Below are 18,428 nucleotides of genomic sequence, written 5' to 3' on the forward strand. Positions count from 1 at the left end.
TCCTGAAACTCAGTGTATAGAGCAGGTTAGCCTTGAACTTATGGAGATCCACCTGCTTCTAATCTCCTACTTTAAAACTTACTCTTAAGCCAGGAACTAAATTCACATGTTTAGAAAAGGCACCCGAGTGTCTGTCACATATTTTCTCATTGTGTTCATAAGTAGATCCACCGGAGTACGTAGTCACCGGTTGTTTGAGATATTCCTGATATGGTAAAAGTATCCATGTATACAATGATAAACACTGGATACAGTCATGTCTTATTATCAGCATCCTTATAAGGGAAGGCTTATTTCAAGAAAGACCTGACTTCGGTATTAAAGGGCCACAGTAAGAAAATTACAACATTTATTTTGTTTTTCCAAGACATAAACATCTTAGAGTTGAGTAAATCTAAATTAACAAAGCCAGAGTAGTCAATAAACCATCCCAATGGTACTCCTTAAGAACACAAAATATAGCCAGGTGGTAGTGACACACAACTTTAATCCCAGCAGATTAAAGGCAAAGGCAGAGGTAGGAGGATCTCTGAGTTTAAGGTTAGCCTGATCTATAGAGTGAGTCCTAGGAGAGCCAGGGCTACACAGAGAAACCCTGTCTCGAGAAAAACAAAATTCAAGTTATTCAAAAGTTGTATTCTATATGTTGACAAATACTTGTATAAACAACCAAAAAATAAGTCATAATAAAGTTCAAGCTCACAAAACAAATGCCACGGGGAGGGAAATGAGGAAAAGAAAACATGACCCCATGCAGACAACAGCAGGAAACAAATTTTCCCATATGCAGAGTTCACCGGGAAGCCAGGAAAAGTAAGAGGCCCAGTAAGAAACCGAAACTATTAGAATGCAGAGACCTGAGGATGGGGGGGAGGAGTCCTGTACATCTTCTCTTTCACCTGTGACTTGCAACCACTTCAACCATGGCATTGCTCAACTGCTTTAACCAAGGGATTTTGAAACATCAGTCCAACTAGCTTCAGCTAATTCAGAAATGTTTATCAGTTGGGAGGCTCATGAGACAAATGTCTCCAACTACCTGCCTCGGATGACTCATTAAAAGTCAGGAGCATCGCCATCACCCTCCTCTTCAACAAGTGTGAAAGATGCAGTTCAAAAGTGCGACTCTGGTTGCACTCAATGGGTCCCGGAATCCTGAAAGTAGTAAATGAAATTTGTTCTGATCTCAAAACAGCTCACATTTGCATCTAAAAATGCTACAATGAAACCACATGACTCCCTCCTCAGAATGTTTCATGTGATGCTTCCTTGAAGTGGCTTTCACTTAGGCTCTGTGCGGCTTCCTCTCTTTGCTTTGGTGACAGAAACACAGAAGTGCATCTAAGAGAGCAAGGCCCCTGCAGTGAACGCCAGCAGTGTGCAGTAACCGGGAAAACTCAAGATCCGACCAACATGTCTCATCTGAGTATCTCATAGCAGGCACCTCCTCCACGTGTGGACTCAGTAAACCCTAATTTAGACCCCAGTCATATTATTCATGAGCTTCGGTTATTTCTAAAACGGAGACAAATACACCCCACCCATCTTATTCCCCCCTCCCCCCCAATACACACTAAAAACGAATTACAACACCAACTGTACTTGATATAAAAACAAGTCCCGCTCTGGGGGTGTAACTCAGTTAAAAGCGGTTGCTTAGCATGCGGGAGGCCCTAGGATTTATCCCCAGAACTGTATAAACCAGGTACACTGATTTGTGCAGGAAATCCCAGCACTGGGAAAATAGGAGAAGCCGAAGTCCAAGGTCATTCTTAACTACACAGCTAGCCAGAGACTTGCCTGGGCAACAAGAGACCCTATTTCAGGGCTGAAGAGTTGAGTATCAACTTTTGCAGAGGACTCAAGCTCAATTCCTACTACCCACAATGGGGGCTCACAGCCACTTGGAAATCTAGCACTAAGGGACCCAATCCCCCCTTCAAGCCTCCAGAGACACCTGCATTTAGTACACATGTCAACAAATACACAAACATCACTGTTCAAAAGAAGACACTGTCTCAAAATAAATGCATGCATGAGGTCTATTTTCACTCATAAAGGAACTGTGTGTTTTCTCTTCAAAGTGTCCCTGGGCTGAAAGTTCAGGGTTTGTAGCCAAGGCTGCTGGAATCATAGCTGTATAAACACTCATTCAAGGACCCACTCACTATAGTGGGTATTCAGGGTACTTGGGAATAAAACCACACTCCTTCAAAGGGCTTCAAAATAGCATTCATGATTAGAGAACAAAAGTTCAGAAGCCATAAAGTGCCTTATTTGTCACTGGTTTACTCTGAGCCTGTGAAGAAGCAAAGTAGCCGACAAACTAATAAAGCCTCCCAGAGTTAAGGTTAACAACAGACTGCAAGACACTTACCAATGAGAAGCAACCTAGTCCTTGGCCTGGAAGACCCATTTCCCGCTCCCTCTCTCTGCGATTATAACAGTGTGCAGAAGGAAGTCACTGGACTTGATGTGTGTGGGAGGGGTATGTGGCCATGTGAGCGGATGAGCATGCACACGTGTGCATGCCTGTACATAAACATGTGGAACCCAGAGACCAATGTTCAGACAACTTCCTCATCTGCCTCTGATGTCCCGTCCAATACAGGTTCCATAGACCTCACTCCATCTGGATTCCCCCTGGGTGCGGGGGCTGAGAGCTTAGGGCCTCAGGTTTGTGCAGCAGGGGCTTTATTAGATAGCTTTGAAAGTATCTTTTCAAAGCTGTGATAAAGAAAACGCTACCAATTAAATAGCAGAGACTCCCAGAGCAACGATGACCCAAGAACCTCCATTTTTTTTCCTCTTTTCACTTTTGGAAACTGTTATTTTCCTTTTTCCCCCCTCTGTTTTTCAAGCAGAACCTACAAGTTTCTACTTTCCACATTCCCATCTTTTCCAATGTTATATGTATGGAATCTGAAATAGGAATCTGAGAATCTGTGTTTTCTGTAAAAATGAGTTTGGTAGCCAGGTTTAGGTAAACTCTCAGACAAATCTACTCAGACATGAATAACAACAAAAATACTAAATGAATAATTAAATTCACAATAAAGTAAAAATTAGATATTAAATTAGTTAATTAGTTTAGCAAGATTAAATCGAACTGAGTTGTTAAGTGTTATGCTTAGAATTATACAGAAATTACAAAGTCTACAACAAGGGAGGCCTAGCAGGCTCATAAATTTATCACATGAAAATTTTGTGAACATAGGATGAGATTGTACATACTGAGAAAAATGCCAGCATTGCCATTTCTATGATGTCAATGCATATACATACAATGTATCTCCTTCCATTTGATTTAAGAAGAAAAAGGCATCGCCCTACCTAACTGGGAGGTGCAGTGTGTAGATAAGCCCTGAGAAGTCGCAGTGAAGGAGGGGAAAGATGCTGCAAACGCTGGTGATAGGCTGTGTGCATCACAGACAGACAGCACACGGCTGTGTCCAGGAGGTGCAGACTTGTAAAGGGAAAAGCTCACAGGTATCCACAGGAGCTCTAGTCTGGGTGTGAAAAGTTTAGTTCAGCATCAGGACTGAAGACTCAGGGCTGTGATCCTAGCTGAGGCTGGTGGATGGCATTTGCAAAACCAATCTGAGTACCTCAGTGAGAAAATGCTCTGGGCTGCAACTCGGTGGCAGGACCCAATTCCCAGGGCCACATTCGTATGCTTTAATTAAAGGTAGGTTAGTAGGCTTCGGTCACCTTTTTATCTTATAGAAATCAGACATTCTCAACACATTCACGAATAAAGACGCCCTCTCTCTGTAGTCGGGGACTGACACTTTCACGACGTGAATGACATGATTTCAGTAGAAAGTAGTATATAATAATAATATGCGCTATATAATAAATACTTTCAGACTTCATATATTCATAAGGATCAAGCATATGATTTTTTACATATGAGCAAAACAAAAATAAATAAATGGTTAGGAGTAGGGTTATAGCTCAGTTGGTACAGTGCTGGGTGGCACTCATGAAGTCACGGGTTCAGTCCCCAGCATCACATACACGGGACATGTTAGAGCAAGCCCGTAATCCCTGCTCTAGGGAGGTAGAGTGAAGAAGACAGGACCAGACTCAAAGCTATTCTCCGCTACATGTTCAGTTTAAGGCTAGCCTGAGCTACACGCCCCTGTATAACCTGTCCATTTAAAACACACACACACAATCCAGACACAATGTGAGAAAATTCATACACAGGAGACAGAGTGAACGCAGAGTGCGGTATTCGAAGGCTGCTGCCACCGGACTGCAGAACTTGAAGGGTCTGAACGGAGTGACACGTTTAAATTGGCTGGAAGGACAGCGGCAACATCACCAGGCCAGGAAACACCGAGCAGATCCCCCACTTTCTTTGCGCCACACCCATACATAGCAACTGGCGTAGGGCTTGAGAAATCGCTCCAGAGGGAAGAAAACAGGTTGTAAATATAGATGTGCTAGTCATCAGTCGACAGGCAGTCATCGGCCCTCTGACTTGGAGGAAACAAGACGGCCTTCAAGGATGAGGGAAGAGATGCGAGAACATCACCACACAGGCCTCCATCAGGAGGAGCTGCGAGCAGAGCGGAGAAGTCAAGCCACGGAGCAAACCTGTTTAAAGGGAACACACCTGTTTAAAGGGAACAATAGAGAACCTTCGCTGACCAGTGCAAATGGACCCTGTGGACCATCCGGAGAGGTGGTGGGCAAGAAATAATACATACCTAATGTAAAGCACTTCTAGAAGCAGAAAGCTGGGCTTTCAAAGGAGCTGTCTACAAAGCGACAGCACCTACCATACACCCAAGGCTCTGTCTGAGCTGGCACAAGGTTTGGCGTTGCTGCATGTAATCTCTCCCCTTGTCCCAACCTGGCAAACTTAGCACCATTGCTTCTTTCAACGAGAAAAATGAATTCAACATGGTACATGGCTTCCTGCCGGGACATGTCACGATATATGGAGAATGCAGGGCTGAAATTGAGCTTTATCCACCTCTCCCAAGTTCTGATACTGCCTCTTCACTGCAAGTATTTGCAGAGGCAAAGGATGGTAAGGTAGACACCTCACAAAAATCTCCTTACTTGATTGTTTGTTTGTTTAGAGATGAAGTCTCCTATCTAACCCCAACTTTCTGGAACTCCGTGTAGACCAGGTTGGCCTCAAGGTCACAAGAATCTGCTTGCCTCGGCCTCCCAAGCACTGGGATTAAAGGCGTGCACTAATACCCCAGGTAAAAATCTCCCTCCCTCCTTCCCTCCCTCCCTCCCTCCATCTCTTTCTCTCTCCTAAATAGCTGACTTTTAAAATCAGCCCACGATTGTGTTTTATTACACACATTCATGACTTAGAATAGCTGCAAAACTCCAGGGACAAACTCCCATTCCCTCTCAGTTCCCTTGGAATCCCCTCTACTCAGAAATAATACAGCTATAGGGATGGCAAGTGGTGAAGGGTACTACTCTTGCAGAGGACCCTGATTCAGTGCCAGTACCCACATCAGAAAGCTCACAACTAACTGGGTATAGTTGTAGTGATTTTGCTTGTGTTTTAACAAATAAAGCTTGCCTGAAGATCAGAGTGAAGAACTAAGTCACTAAGGCCAGGCAGTGGTGGCACACACTTTTAATCCCAGGACTTGGGGGCAAGACGAACCCCTCTTAGTTCAAGACCACCCTGGGCTACCCGAAATTGATCCAGTCTAAAAGAGAAGCAGAGCTCACACAAAGGTGATCCCAGCACTTGGTATCACACACACTTTTAATCCCAGCACCAGGGAGGTGGAGACAGGACATGGCTGGGCAAAGATATGAAGAGCTGAGAGAAGAATATAATATGGGAGGAAAGAGGAGTTCGGTGCAATCTGAGGAGCAGTGCAGTCTGAAGCAGTCAGTCTGAGGAGGCAGCTTGAGGACAGGATCGCCCTTTCGGTCTGAACACTGGTAGAGGTGAGAACTCTCTAGTGGCTGGCCACTGTGCTCCTCTGATCCTTCAGCATTAACCCCTGATAGCTGGCTCTGAGTTTTTATTATTAAGACCAAGCGGAATCCATGCTACAGTAGCGCCTTCTCAGGAAGATCATAAGCCTCTGCCCCGCCTTGGGGCACCCATATGCACATGCATGCAGGCGCGGGCACACACACACACACACACACACACACACACACTGGGGCACATATAATTGAAAATAAAATAGGCTTGGTGTCACTTGACCTAGCAAGGAAAACTGAGATTGAGTCTCTTTCCTTTTGCTAAAAATAGAATTGCAGCCTTTGAAGAGAGTCACTGTCTTTCCTGTGCTCCCACAGTGTGGGACACCTTCTTCTGGAGGAGTGATTAGGACTACTTTGCCATGTGAAATTGACTTTTGTCTTCGACACTGGGCATTAACCATTGCAAACTGCCTAGTTTAACCTGACCCCAGAACATATTATAAAGCCACTTTGGGTGGGCACTAAAGTCGGATGCCTACAAAAACCAACATGGATAGATTTAAAAACATCTTGTTAAGTGACCAATACCCATTTAATACTCAACAGGTGAAGCCTCGCTACCTACCACAGGCAAAGTATCCTAGTGGAATGGGGGAAAGGCAGTCTACAAAGCAGAGGGGAACTTATGAAAGGTGGGTTCCTGAGTCATGGGATAACTTTTTCTGGGCATCAGAAACTACCAGAATACAGAAATTATAGTAAGTTCACTAAATTAAGTTTTAATGCCATGTCTGAAAGTTTTGTTTCAAAATATCAATTTTCTCCTCAACATAAAACTCATCAGAGAAGTCCACACAAGGTAGCTGTTGGGGGATGAAGTGGAGACGTGACTTTGTAAGGAACTTGGAAATGTCCCAGATGTTCCTACCTCATGTCCCAAGCTCTACTCTGTGTACAGGCCTGGCTCTCAGAGGTGTATCTTCCCACTGCAGGCCCAAGATTTCCCTTCCTTTCTGGAACCCCAACATGTTCAGAGAAATAAGAGTACAGTTTCCAGGAATACTACTAGAATACATCACAATTTAAAACAAGATCGAGCAGGCTGCAGGCTATGTGCCTTACCCACCACCATTCATAAGGTATAGTGGGGGCTCAATCACTTCTGGTCAGGACACAGGTGAAAGCACCCTCTCATGGGGGAACTTGAATCAACTTGTGAAACACTTATAAATGTTTGTACAAGTCTGGCGGTGGTGGCGCACACCTTTAATCCCAGCACTTGGGAGGCAGAGGCAGAAGAATCTCTGTGAGTTCGAGGCCAACCTGGTCTTCGAGAGCTAGTTCCAAGACAGGTTCTAAAGCTACAGAGAAACCCTGTCTCGAAAAACAAAAACAAATAAAAAAGCAAAAACAAAAAACCACAAATGTTTGTACACCGCTATCGGTAATTAATACTTCGGAGCAGCGTTAGCAGGGCATGATACTACATCTGCAAGCCCATGGCTGGCTTCAAATCTAGTGAGACATATTTCCAAATCACATTTAATCCAATAGGTAATGATTTGAACGGTCTTCGGAGCTGTTGATCCACAGCCTTCAGTTGGGCACAGTGGCTCCGATCAAGTGGGATGCTAATCTGCCACTCTGGAGGGCTGCGAAATTAATCGAGGGATGTGCCCTCTCATGCCACCAGGCTGCTATGCTATCAGGACCATCTTTGTCACTTGCCCGCATTATTAATGGAAGGCTGTAGGAAGTCACTGGCGAGACACAATAACTTTCTAGGTTCGGGGATGTTCCTCCTTACGGGGATTAAGTCCTAGACACCCTAAAGCTGCAAGGGACTGGGAGAAGATAAAAGGAATTTCAAAGCTTAGAATATCACGACAGTAGCAATCCTTATTCAGTCAAGGGACACGGAACGGTGGACACAGCCTATCTCTGAGAAGTTTCTGAGCCTCAGGTACAGTAGGGCCCCAAACCAAACTGAAAGACCCCAACTCAAGGCGCTGCTGTACCATGAAAGCAGGCTGGCCAGGATCAACCTTGATTAATGCCTCCATTTTCAAAAACTCCAACACCCTGACTTGGATTTAAAGGCCAACTGATAAAATACAGGAATGACCTAGAAACCACCCAGCATGGCTAACCAGCTAGAGGACTGAGGCACAAGGGTGCTGGTTTACTATGGAACAAGCTCTCTCAGAGAAAACAGATAAAGCAGTCTTTGGAACACAACAAATGCAAGTTTAGAGAAATCAGACAGCAGACAGGAGAAAGCCTTTCTCGCAGGCAGAGAGGTCCCGGATGGCAGGGTGAGGAAGAGCCTGACGAAGCCGGGAGATCCCTCTCACTTGATCTGTGCCTGCGATGGCAGTGTGCCCGTCCGTCAGGAAGGCCGGACAGGGGTTCCACGTCAGCACTGGCTTCAGCCGAAATCGGGCTGCACATTCCAACCGCGAGACTCAAATTTGTCAGACCCAGACCTGAATAAGACTAAGAGATAAAAATATAAAGAAGGGTGGGCCTCTGCCAGATCGTGAGCTGTTTCCCAGTGTTACCTCCAGCATTAAAAATCTCAAAATTCAAACTGTTCTTTAGTATGTGTGTTCACATTTACACTCAAAACGGGTCAGAACGATTTGGTTCTAAAATGCCAAAATAATCTATTCTGGTGTTAAATGTCCCTAACCTGGTTATTTTTTTTTTTTAATTTGTGACCTAAATTCCTGATGCTTCCCAACACTGGCTCGTCTGTGCAGGATCCCACACAGAGACAACCTAAAACTCCAATCCTTGGTTAAAATGCAACTTGGCTTTTCCTCAGTCAGAATCCCAAATCTCTCTGCTCTGGCCACAACTGACAATCCTTTCATCACCCCGGAGCTCGCTTTTTCAACATACTCCTAAGTTTTACACAAAGCCCAACAAGAAGCATCCCGACCTGAAGTGAGAGCAACACACAGATTCCTTTCCTGTTGGTGGATACAGAAAATAATATTAATGCTTTACACGGGCCACTGGAGTTCCCCTTCATCTTAAATGCCCTGGGATGAGAATATTTCTATGTAGGGAAACAGAGCTGACCTCAGGCTATCTGAGCCCATACTTTAGCCCAAACAGAAAGCGGAGCACGGAGAGCCCCGGATGACCTGCTTGAAGAAGACATACAATCCCTAGTGGCTGGCTCAGGTTCCCAGCTCATCTGTGAAAAGGGCTTAGGGCAGACACCTCACTTCCTAGGCATCCTAGGTGGTGTGAATTCAATAGCTGAGCTCCTCTGACACTGCTTAGGTACTGGAGAATTGTGTGCAGCCTCTATTGCTCCTACACTGGTAGCAAAAGTTTGTTATTGGTGGGTTTGTACTCAGCCGCATCCTATCCCAATGTGGGTTCTCCTGCATCTGTTTTAATTCGCAGACTCACAGCTACAAGCTTACCTGTGTACACCAATCACTGTGCAAGAGCAGCCTCACAATTGCTTGCCACTTGGCTTTCCTGCAACTTGCTTTCATTATTTATCTGAAGTCACCACCAACCATCAACCGCTGAGGAAAATTAATGGATACACTTTCCCCATCCTCAGTGCCAGGGATGCAGCCCAGTGCCTTGCTCCATCACTCAAAAACATACACGGCCTTCTCTGGACCTTTTAACTGACAGGGATCCATGGAATTGTGGCTTACAAAGCAAGAAATTATCAGACGTTTCCAAGTCAATCTTGACGAAGTTGAAGAAAACTTCAAAAGAGAACTCCACAACTTAAAACCTGAAATTCCTCTCAGAGTTTGCCTATGAATCCATACACATAACAATTAAGAATCACATTCCTGTAGTGTAACAGTCATTCTGCTCGAGTTGAGTAAACAAAGACAAACAGGGTAGGACCCTCTCTCTAAGTCAGTGGTTCTCAAACTTCCTACTGCTATGTTCCTTTAATACACCTCACAGTGTGGTGACCCCTGAACCATAAGATTATTTTAGTTGCTACTTCATAATTGTTAATTCGCTACTGTCATGAATTGTAACGTAAATATCTGTGTTTTGCTGATGGTCTTGGGTGACCTCTGTTCAGCCCCAAAGGGGTCAGGACCACCAGCTTGAGAACCAATGCTGTAGGGCTTTCCACTTCCTGAGGAGGGGAGGCGGACACCTTACAAACCATGGCAGCAACTTGTGCCCAACGAGGTGGTCAGTGCAGGAGCTGGGCTGAGTCCCTTGACTTCAGCCATCAGGAGAGGTGCAAGAGAGAAGTCTGAAGTGAAAACTGAATGTCCAAATTGAGTAACCAAAAGAACAGTTGCGATCCCAAAAAACGTATGGAAGAAACCAGCAAGGATAGACTTCATCATTTAACAAAAAAAAAAAATTCTTTGTAAAAAGCATCACAAACGCTGACTGAGGTCCTGTCATTTTAAGAGAATGCACAGAACACTTTTAATTTAATGTGATAAAATGGCATTGCTTACACGATTCTTAAAAACAAATGTCAACAGATGGCTCAAAGCCCACTCAACAGAAATGAGGGCTCAGCAGAGCTGATGCTGTAGTCTTTCAACTTCTCCTGGCCCATACATCTTCCAGCTGGACAGTGTCCAGTGGTATTTCAAGGCAAAGAAGCCCCAGTGGCAAAAATGGCACTTCTGAGTTACAGACACTACAGAAAACAGTAATTTCAGATGGACACAGAGGAGGGTTTGTTTTTGTTGTTGTTGTTGTTGTTGTTGTTTTCCCTTTTCAATATTTTCTCTTGAAATCAAAGTTTGGTGTCACAATAAATCAACCAATAAATCCAGTATAGGATGAACAACATCCTCTCAAACATCAAAAAATGATTGCTTTAAGAGGAAATATTACAAAACAGTGTTCAAGTTCGAGCGAAAGTTCAAATTCAGGGTGTTTTTTTTTTTAAATAAACTTTTAAATCATCAGTCACAGCCAATTCAAATGGCCAAGCAAGAAAAACCACCCTCAGCACAGCTGTGGCTTCCGATCACCTTCTCAGCCTCCCATTCCTGAGTGGGCTGAAGAAGGAATTTTCCAGGCACCATGTATAACCATTTCCAAAGAATCAGAACTTAAAAAAAAAAACACTCAAAACGCACATAATTTGCCCCTGTTTATAGCTTATGATGACACATGAAAACTCCGCAGGACTCAATCTTTAACCAAATATTTACCGGGAATATAACAGGCAACGCAGTGTGGTAAACACCACAGGTCTGAGGGAACAAACTCACGAAACAAAACTCCGAATGCAAATATTGATCACTTTTATGCACTTCCAAATACGTACAGCAACGGAAGAAACAGGTTAGGATCCAATGTACTGCGATTTCCAAAGTATTTCGATATTCCTTAGAAATAAAAGCACATTTTGAATCAGAACTAGTAATTCCTCCCAAAGGAGAAAAAAAAGCTGAGGAAACACAGTTGCTGTGGAAAGAGACTCCCATTGTGTCTTAAGACTTCATGGCTCCTTACAATTATTTTTCTTAATTTACACACACACACACACACTCTCTCTCTCTCTTTCTCTCTAAAGGCCAACAATAATTCTTCCTGTTTTAACTGTAGACCAATGTCTGAAATTGACAGCCACAATAAGGCGGTGTGTCACAGATCACAGGCAGCGTCTGAAATTGACAACCACAGTGAGGCGGTATGTCACAGAGCAGAGGCAGCGTCTAGAAATTTCTGACAGCAACTCATTTACCTTAATCCTCCGCAGACATATTCAACATTTCCAGTTGCAAGACACTGAAATTCAGAGAAAACCAAACCCAACGCCTAAAAATCAAGCTGCAGTGTATTTTGCTATGAGGCCAAAGCATGGATTAGGGAATAAAAAGAAAAACACAAAGTCCCATTCCTGTTGTGTTCAATCTGCAGCCCAGAGGCCTTTCCATCCCAGGGTAAGCTATCTGTGAGCATGACCCAGCACACATCTGTGGGTGACAAAGCAACTGGACACTCCTATTCCTTTCTATGATGGTTTCCAAAATATCTACCTTCATTTCAAAGATGGAGCATTTTCATAATCTATTGCTACTTGCTTAAGTGGGACTCTGGTTTCTGCTACCTTAGTACACACTGAAGATGGATTTGACATCCTAGCAATACGAATGGGTCCCCAAGTTGATGGTACACCAGACTCTTCAGAATCCCTCATTGGGGAGGAATATATGTTTTCCTATAGAGACAAAGTGCAACTGATAATTTCATACATAAGGTGGAAGTCCTACAAAATAATACAAAACAAAATGCTGAAGTACTAAAGACTTAGCTTCCAAGGCCAAAATCCCATGTCAGGGCCCATGTCCCTCTCTCTCATTGGATGAGTACATCCTAGAAAAAAAGAAAGGAAGGAAGGAAGGAAGGAAGGAAGGAAGGAAGGAAGGAAGGAAGGAAGGAAGGAAGGAAGGAAGGAAAAAACAGCAGCAGTGGAGAGTGTCGCTGTCAGTAATCCAGATGGAGGCTTGCAGCAGCAACTTCAAGACAAAGTCCTTTTCAGCACAGTGTACTATTTCGACCTCTGGTTACACACTTTAAAAGAAAGCTGCAGAATGTTCTATCTCTGCTAATACAGCAAGTATGTTTCTGCATAGCTCGTGGTGGAGGAAAGCAAACGGGAAAGAAAATGCAGTAAGATCCTAGATCACATAAAAGATATGTCTATGCTCAAGCAAAAACAGCCACTTTTCCAGAAGCCATTGGCTTATCTGCATCCTGGTCTCACCCACACCATCTCACCAACTCTACCTCCCTCTCTTTAGTTATGAAGAAGTGCCGATCCACGCCACTGAGGGGGCCAGTAGCACGGCTTTGAATAGTACCTATTGGGACCATTCTAGAGTGACCTGAATGTTGTCATTTGTAATCTGGTGTCAGCCATGAGTAAATTACCCGCTGCCAAGGAAACGCCCACCTTCTTTATCCCACACGATGGAAGAAAAGCGGTCTGTGAAGTTAGAACACATAACCTACAATTACAGAAGAATTCAAGATCTCATCCTATCCCTCTTAAATATCAAGCGATTGCTGTACCAGTAAATTGCTGAAAATCGGACACAATTATTTTTTAATGATCATAAAATGCGCCGCTGAGTCATTCCTTGTCTACCTTCTTCACAATTCCTGACTTTCCAGCAGCACAGTCTCACTAAGAATTCACTAAAGGCAGGAACGGGAACAATGCTGTCCTCCAACAATGACACTCCAAAGGGACTCTCTTTGGCTTTATAATTAGTTTCAACTTTACACGGTGGCACAGAAAGATAAGAGAAAACCGAAGATGACAATTGTCCAAGTTGACTGCAGAGCATCAAAGTCATACTTTCCCATCGCTATAATTACCATTTTAAACAGCTCATAAAGAAGAAATTGATTGAAAATGGCGTTATTTTTACCTTACATCAGTGTCAGCAAAATCTCATTAACTAGATTCTAAGGCAGCTAGGTTGTTGCCTTTTCCTGGCTCTCTTTAAATTACAGTATCTATTAAGCAAAGGTTCATTTCTGTACTTTTAAACAACAATAGCAACAAACAACATCGTCTTTAGTTCTTCTCAAAAGGTGGGAACATTTACAACCACTGGAATTTCCCTAAGTCTCAGTCTCCTACAAACTGTTTGGATCACATTGAATTCACGTTGTGTTTACTTTCAAGAAATTCTGAAAGCAAATATTACTGAATGTATCAACCTAATTTAGAATTAGCAGCATGAATTTGTATGCCGTTCATTCCAGTACCTCATCCATGTCAGAACTGTGTCACCTGTGGTATGAGCTATACTAGCAAATGCCTTTCTTAAGAGCCAGTGCTGATGTAAACTCTACCCACCATATACCGGTGGTTAATGACAATGAATTTAATTTAATTGCTCCAAAGGAAGGCCAGACAAATGAAACAAATCGACTGATGGCAGATTAATTAATTAATTAAAATATAAGTAAAATAAATTGAAAAGAGCTTTTCTTGATAGCTCCCCCCCCCCAGGGTGATTTGCTACTCTGTTTCCATGTGCAGGTATAATGGCCATTAGTGACATGCCATATTCTTGCTTTCTTTTTAAATAGTCACACCGGTATTTCTTGGCTACAAATACTGAGGGCCTGCATTGTCAATTACTGAGTAACAGTCTACCTGACTCCTCCACATTCTTGCTTGTATGATCTGAGACATCTTCCCAGAATGTCTCTCCTTGCACCTGACAACGGGTTCAAAGGTGAGAGAAGGCAGAGCAGCAGCTATCTCCCACAAACAAAAAGCAAACATCGGCAGAGGAGAACGGAGCGCAACCTACAGGAGTCTTCCCAGGAATCTCCCCTTTGACAGCCTGCCGAAATGTCTCCTATTCTCATCAGTATGGGATAAGGTAAAAGGCGCATTAGAAAATACTTGGAGATGAGAGAACTGTCCAGAGCCAGAATGCTGCCACAAACTCGACATCACAGTCTACTCTGCTCCCCACATTTCTAACTGTCACGGAGCAAAACTTGACAGCCAGACGGGAACAGCGACTGGAGACCGAAGCTGCGATAGAGTTTTTGAGCATACTGCAGAGGAAACCAGGGCCTAGGGTGTGCTGGGGGCGGGTGGGGGGGTTAGTTGCACCATTTACTTGAGTCTTCTACTGACTATGGTATTCTTTGTGTACTTTTAAGCCCTAATATGAGCCAGGCACGATGAAAAGCTTCTAGAACCTCACTCTTAAGACTAAGGCCAAGAGTCTCTGGAGTTTCCCGTGGACCTTCAACCTATATACAGCCTTTCTCAAAACAAACAGTGGGTATGCTCCAAAAATATAAATAAGTGAATGGATCAGATGACACTGGCTCCCAACAAACAGCATGCCAAAATGTTCTCTCTGAATTGTAACAACTTTATATTTGTTTTTAAATTTAAGAATGGGTCGAATAAACCCGCAGCAGATTTGCTAGTTGAGGCCATTGTTTCTGGAAGTCATCTAAGCGAATGCTGCTCATCTCTCCGGCCACCATGCCTCGTTCACTCTCGACTTTAAAGGCTCTGCACATGCAGTAGCAGACTGAACAAGCCTCGACACTACCACAGTTGACGCTCCCACTCAACCTACCTCTCGAAAGTTGCATTCAGGAAGCACACATCCAGAGAGCCACAGAAAGCTGTTGTCATATTACTATGAACAAAACCACAAGCAGAGGCCGTCCGTAAACAGCAATTTGTCATCCAGATCACAGCAATAAAGATAACTGCGAAAAAGCCACGGCATGCCAGAGGACCGATCTGACTACTCCTGCATCACACACAGCTACAGACGCCTTTTATAAGAGGAAACAAGGCCTCAAGAGCACAGAGATCGCCTCAAAGATAAACCATTTCCTGTGTTAAGGAATGATTTCAAGAATGACAGATGCCATGAGGTTCTCAGAAAAATCTGGAGTAAAAGCCATGTTTTCACCTGCCACATATTATGAATATTTTAACATAAAAAATAAGTCTGTGATTTTTTTCCCAGTCAGCATATGTGTTGCTTTCTACTTGTTAAAGATGTATATAATATTCAAAAGGGATAAAAACAGATTGTCATCTCAAAATACTAATCCTGAAAAATCCTACAAATGACAAACTGTTGACCAGACCCTTGTGTCAGGACTTTTGAGCCGATGACATAAAATGTTAAAACGCTCAAGAAAGCATAAGAGAACCAAAGCCATGGCAGGGTGCCCACCTCAAACTCGGGAGTCACCAATAATTTGTTTTTCTATAAACAAAGTCTTCCAGTAGGACCCCCGTCAAAAGCAGGTGGGAGGCTAATGTTTCCTACTTTGAATCTATAGCCCACATTTATAATTCACTTCTGCAAAGATATATAAATCAAAATTTTGTGGAGTTATGGGTGTGCCAATGTACTAATGGGAGAAGTCATTTGTAAGGACACAACACTGAAACATAAGGCAAGAGAGCTAGGAAACGGCTGGACCCTGGCTCTGCCATGCTCACTGGTCAACACATCGAGAATGGGTGAGCAATTAGTTTCACAGAGTTTACTTTATGACAATGTCCATCTAAATTCGCACCTTAAAAATCCACAGTTTGAGATTTAGAACAGGGAATGCACCATGACCGTGTACACGGTACTGGTTTTCACTACCAACACTCAGTAGCATCCCAGCTGGTTAGAAAACAAGTTATCTTTTGATTGGAGTTAAACCTCCATTTCATACGTTGCAGAGTTTTGGTCATTTTCTGGTATTGTACACAAAAGGTCTGAATTTTTAAGCCAACACACCTCCGACACAACAGTTCTTTGGAATGGATTTGCATGGAGTGTTTACATAAGGATCCATGCCTGCAGAAAAGATAGTTGTGCCTCTGTAGCTCTATTACCAATCTTTTTTTTTTATTTCAGGACTATCTCCTCTTTATTTTGACTATGAATCCTACCTAATATAACCAAAAGAAGAAGAGATGTTTTAGTCTCTCATAAAAGAGAACATAACACACACACACAAACACACACACACACACACACACACACACACACACAAACTTTAAAACCAAGCAAATGTAAAAGGAGTAAGGATCCTGTCTAAGACTCCAGAGACCATGTATCATGGACGGTGGGTGCCTGGTTACTTTCACCTAAGTGTTCCTGGAGCAAATGCCTTGATTGCTTTGCACTCTAACTGAAAGCTCTGGCTGCATAAGACACTATCTCTGTTCATAACACACACACACACAGACACACACACCACCCCCAGTTTCAGAGGCACACTCTGCACAGGCTGGTGCTCATCCTGGTTTTGCTCAGGACCTTAATCCCAAGAATAAGTGACACTATTTAATCCTTGAGGATCTGCTGTCCCTCCCCCATTCCACATTGAAATACAGTGAGGAGAGTGGGATCCCTCCTCCGCAGGAGTGTAGAAAGGACAACCACTTTGTCCCCTTCTTCACCCCAAGCATCCCTGGGGCTTCTCCTAGCCAGCAACCCAGAGCCATCTCTGCCAGTTGTACATATACATGTCATCCTTGGCAATAAAAGAATCAAATAGCCCGTTACCAAGGGGGTGTCAGGAGCTTGGGGGAAGGGAACGGGGTGAGCTTCCCACCCTAGAGGCGTGCACCAACAGGGAACCCTTTAAAAGCAATGACAGGTCGGCGGCAGCCAGCGGTGGGTGACAAGGGAGGTCGACGGAGGACCGCCACCGCTCGCGTCGCTCCGGGCCTGCAGGGAAATCCCGGGGCGGCGGCGGGGGCTCGGGTCGTCCGCCGCCTGGAGCTGCCCCCACGCCGCCCCGCGGCCCCCCGCCCCCGCGGCGCGCGGCAGCCGGAGCTGGGCTCCCCCCACGCTCTCCCGCTCTCTCGCGAGTCCTGTGCAGGCCCTTCCCGCGGAGGGGGAGGGGGCGCCCGGGGAACTGCTGCAATGGAGCGCCTGGAGCACCGTGCCCGGGCGAGCCAGTCCGCGGCAAGCCACGGCCACATAAAAATGCCCTATTAATTTTTTAAAAGCCATAAATCACCTCCCCTCCCTCTACAAAGAGCAAACCATAAACCCGATCCCATGCAAGCCCGCGAGCAGCCACCCACTTCCTATTTCTGTCACAGCAGCTACACCCTGCCAGCAGTCACCCCCCCTCCGGGCGCCCCCTCCCGCCACCGCCACCCCCGCCACCGCCTCCCAGGCGCTCAGCCATTTGCCAACTGCCGCCCCCCGTCCAAAAAAAGAGAAAAAGAAAAAGAAAAAAAATGCCCCTATTGGGGCCGGGTGGGCGATGTGGGGGCAGGGCGCGGCGGAGGAGGGGGGGGGATCGCCGCTTGCAGGAGATCCTAGAAGGTCCCCGGCGCGAGCCGGAGAGGGACAACCGGGGCGGGGGAGGGGCGGCCGGGCGCCTGCGGCACTCGGTGCACCCCGGGCCGCCGCGGCGCTGCGCTTACCTTTCACCACCCTGTCGGTCGTCGACAACTTGGGATCAATCGCCTTGGGCTCGGACATCTCCAGCGGCCGGGAGGGGGGGACAGCGACACGCTGCTCGTCCCGTCCGACTGCACACCCCGACCGCACCGGCGGGCCAGACACTCAGCGCCGCCGCCGCCGCGCTGCAAACCGCTCGGCTGGAGCTCCGGGCTCTGGGCTGGCTCGAAAGTTACTGCCGGCTCCGAGCGTCCCTCCTCCGCCGCCGCCGCCTTCACTCCTCCTCCGCCGCCGCCAGCCCCGCCGCCTCGCTCCGGGCTGCGCGTGTGTGCTGGTTATTTATTTATTTTCTGAGCACGCCTCCCGGTTCTTCTTTTATTCTTGGGGACGGGGCGGGGGATGGGGAGGAGAAGCGCACGCGAGCACCCACCCCGGCACCGACACCGGGCGCCGCGCAATGGAGCCCCCACGCGCGCACACGGTCGGGATTAAGACCGATCACATGGGGAGGGCCGGGGGCGAGGGAGGAGAGGCAGGGCCGTGGCTGTCAGCGCCGCCAGCCGCGCCTCGGCGTCCCGGTGGCGGAGAGGCGGCTGCCGCTGC

General features: G+C 45.6%; 1 protein-coding gene across 2 annotated transcripts in view; it reads right to left on the reverse strand.

Moving 5' to 3' along the window:
- Ppp3ca (protein phosphatase 3 catalytic subunit alpha) overlaps positions 1–18,118 on the reverse strand; it is a 277,448-nt gene extending 259,330 nt beyond the window's left edge. The window contains exon 1 of one of the 2 annotated variants that reach the window (XM_075981271.1): positions 17,849–18,118. In XM_075981271.1, coding sequence (XP_075837386.1) covers positions 17,849–17,906 — 58 coding nt within the window. In that variant the 5' untranslated portion in view covers positions 17,907–18,118. The remainder of the gene's footprint in view (positions 1–17,848) is intronic. The other variant, XM_075981272.1, reaches the window with a different exon arrangement.
- Between the last annotated feature and the right edge of the window lie 310 nt (positions 18,119–18,428).

This window comes from Microtus pennsylvanicus, chromosome 7, assembly GCF_037038515.1.
Source record: "Microtus pennsylvanicus isolate mMicPen1 chromosome 7, mMicPen1.hap1, whole genome shotgun sequence".
Lineage (NCBI taxonomy): Eukaryota > Metazoa > Chordata > Mammalia > Rodentia > Cricetidae > Microtus > Microtus pennsylvanicus.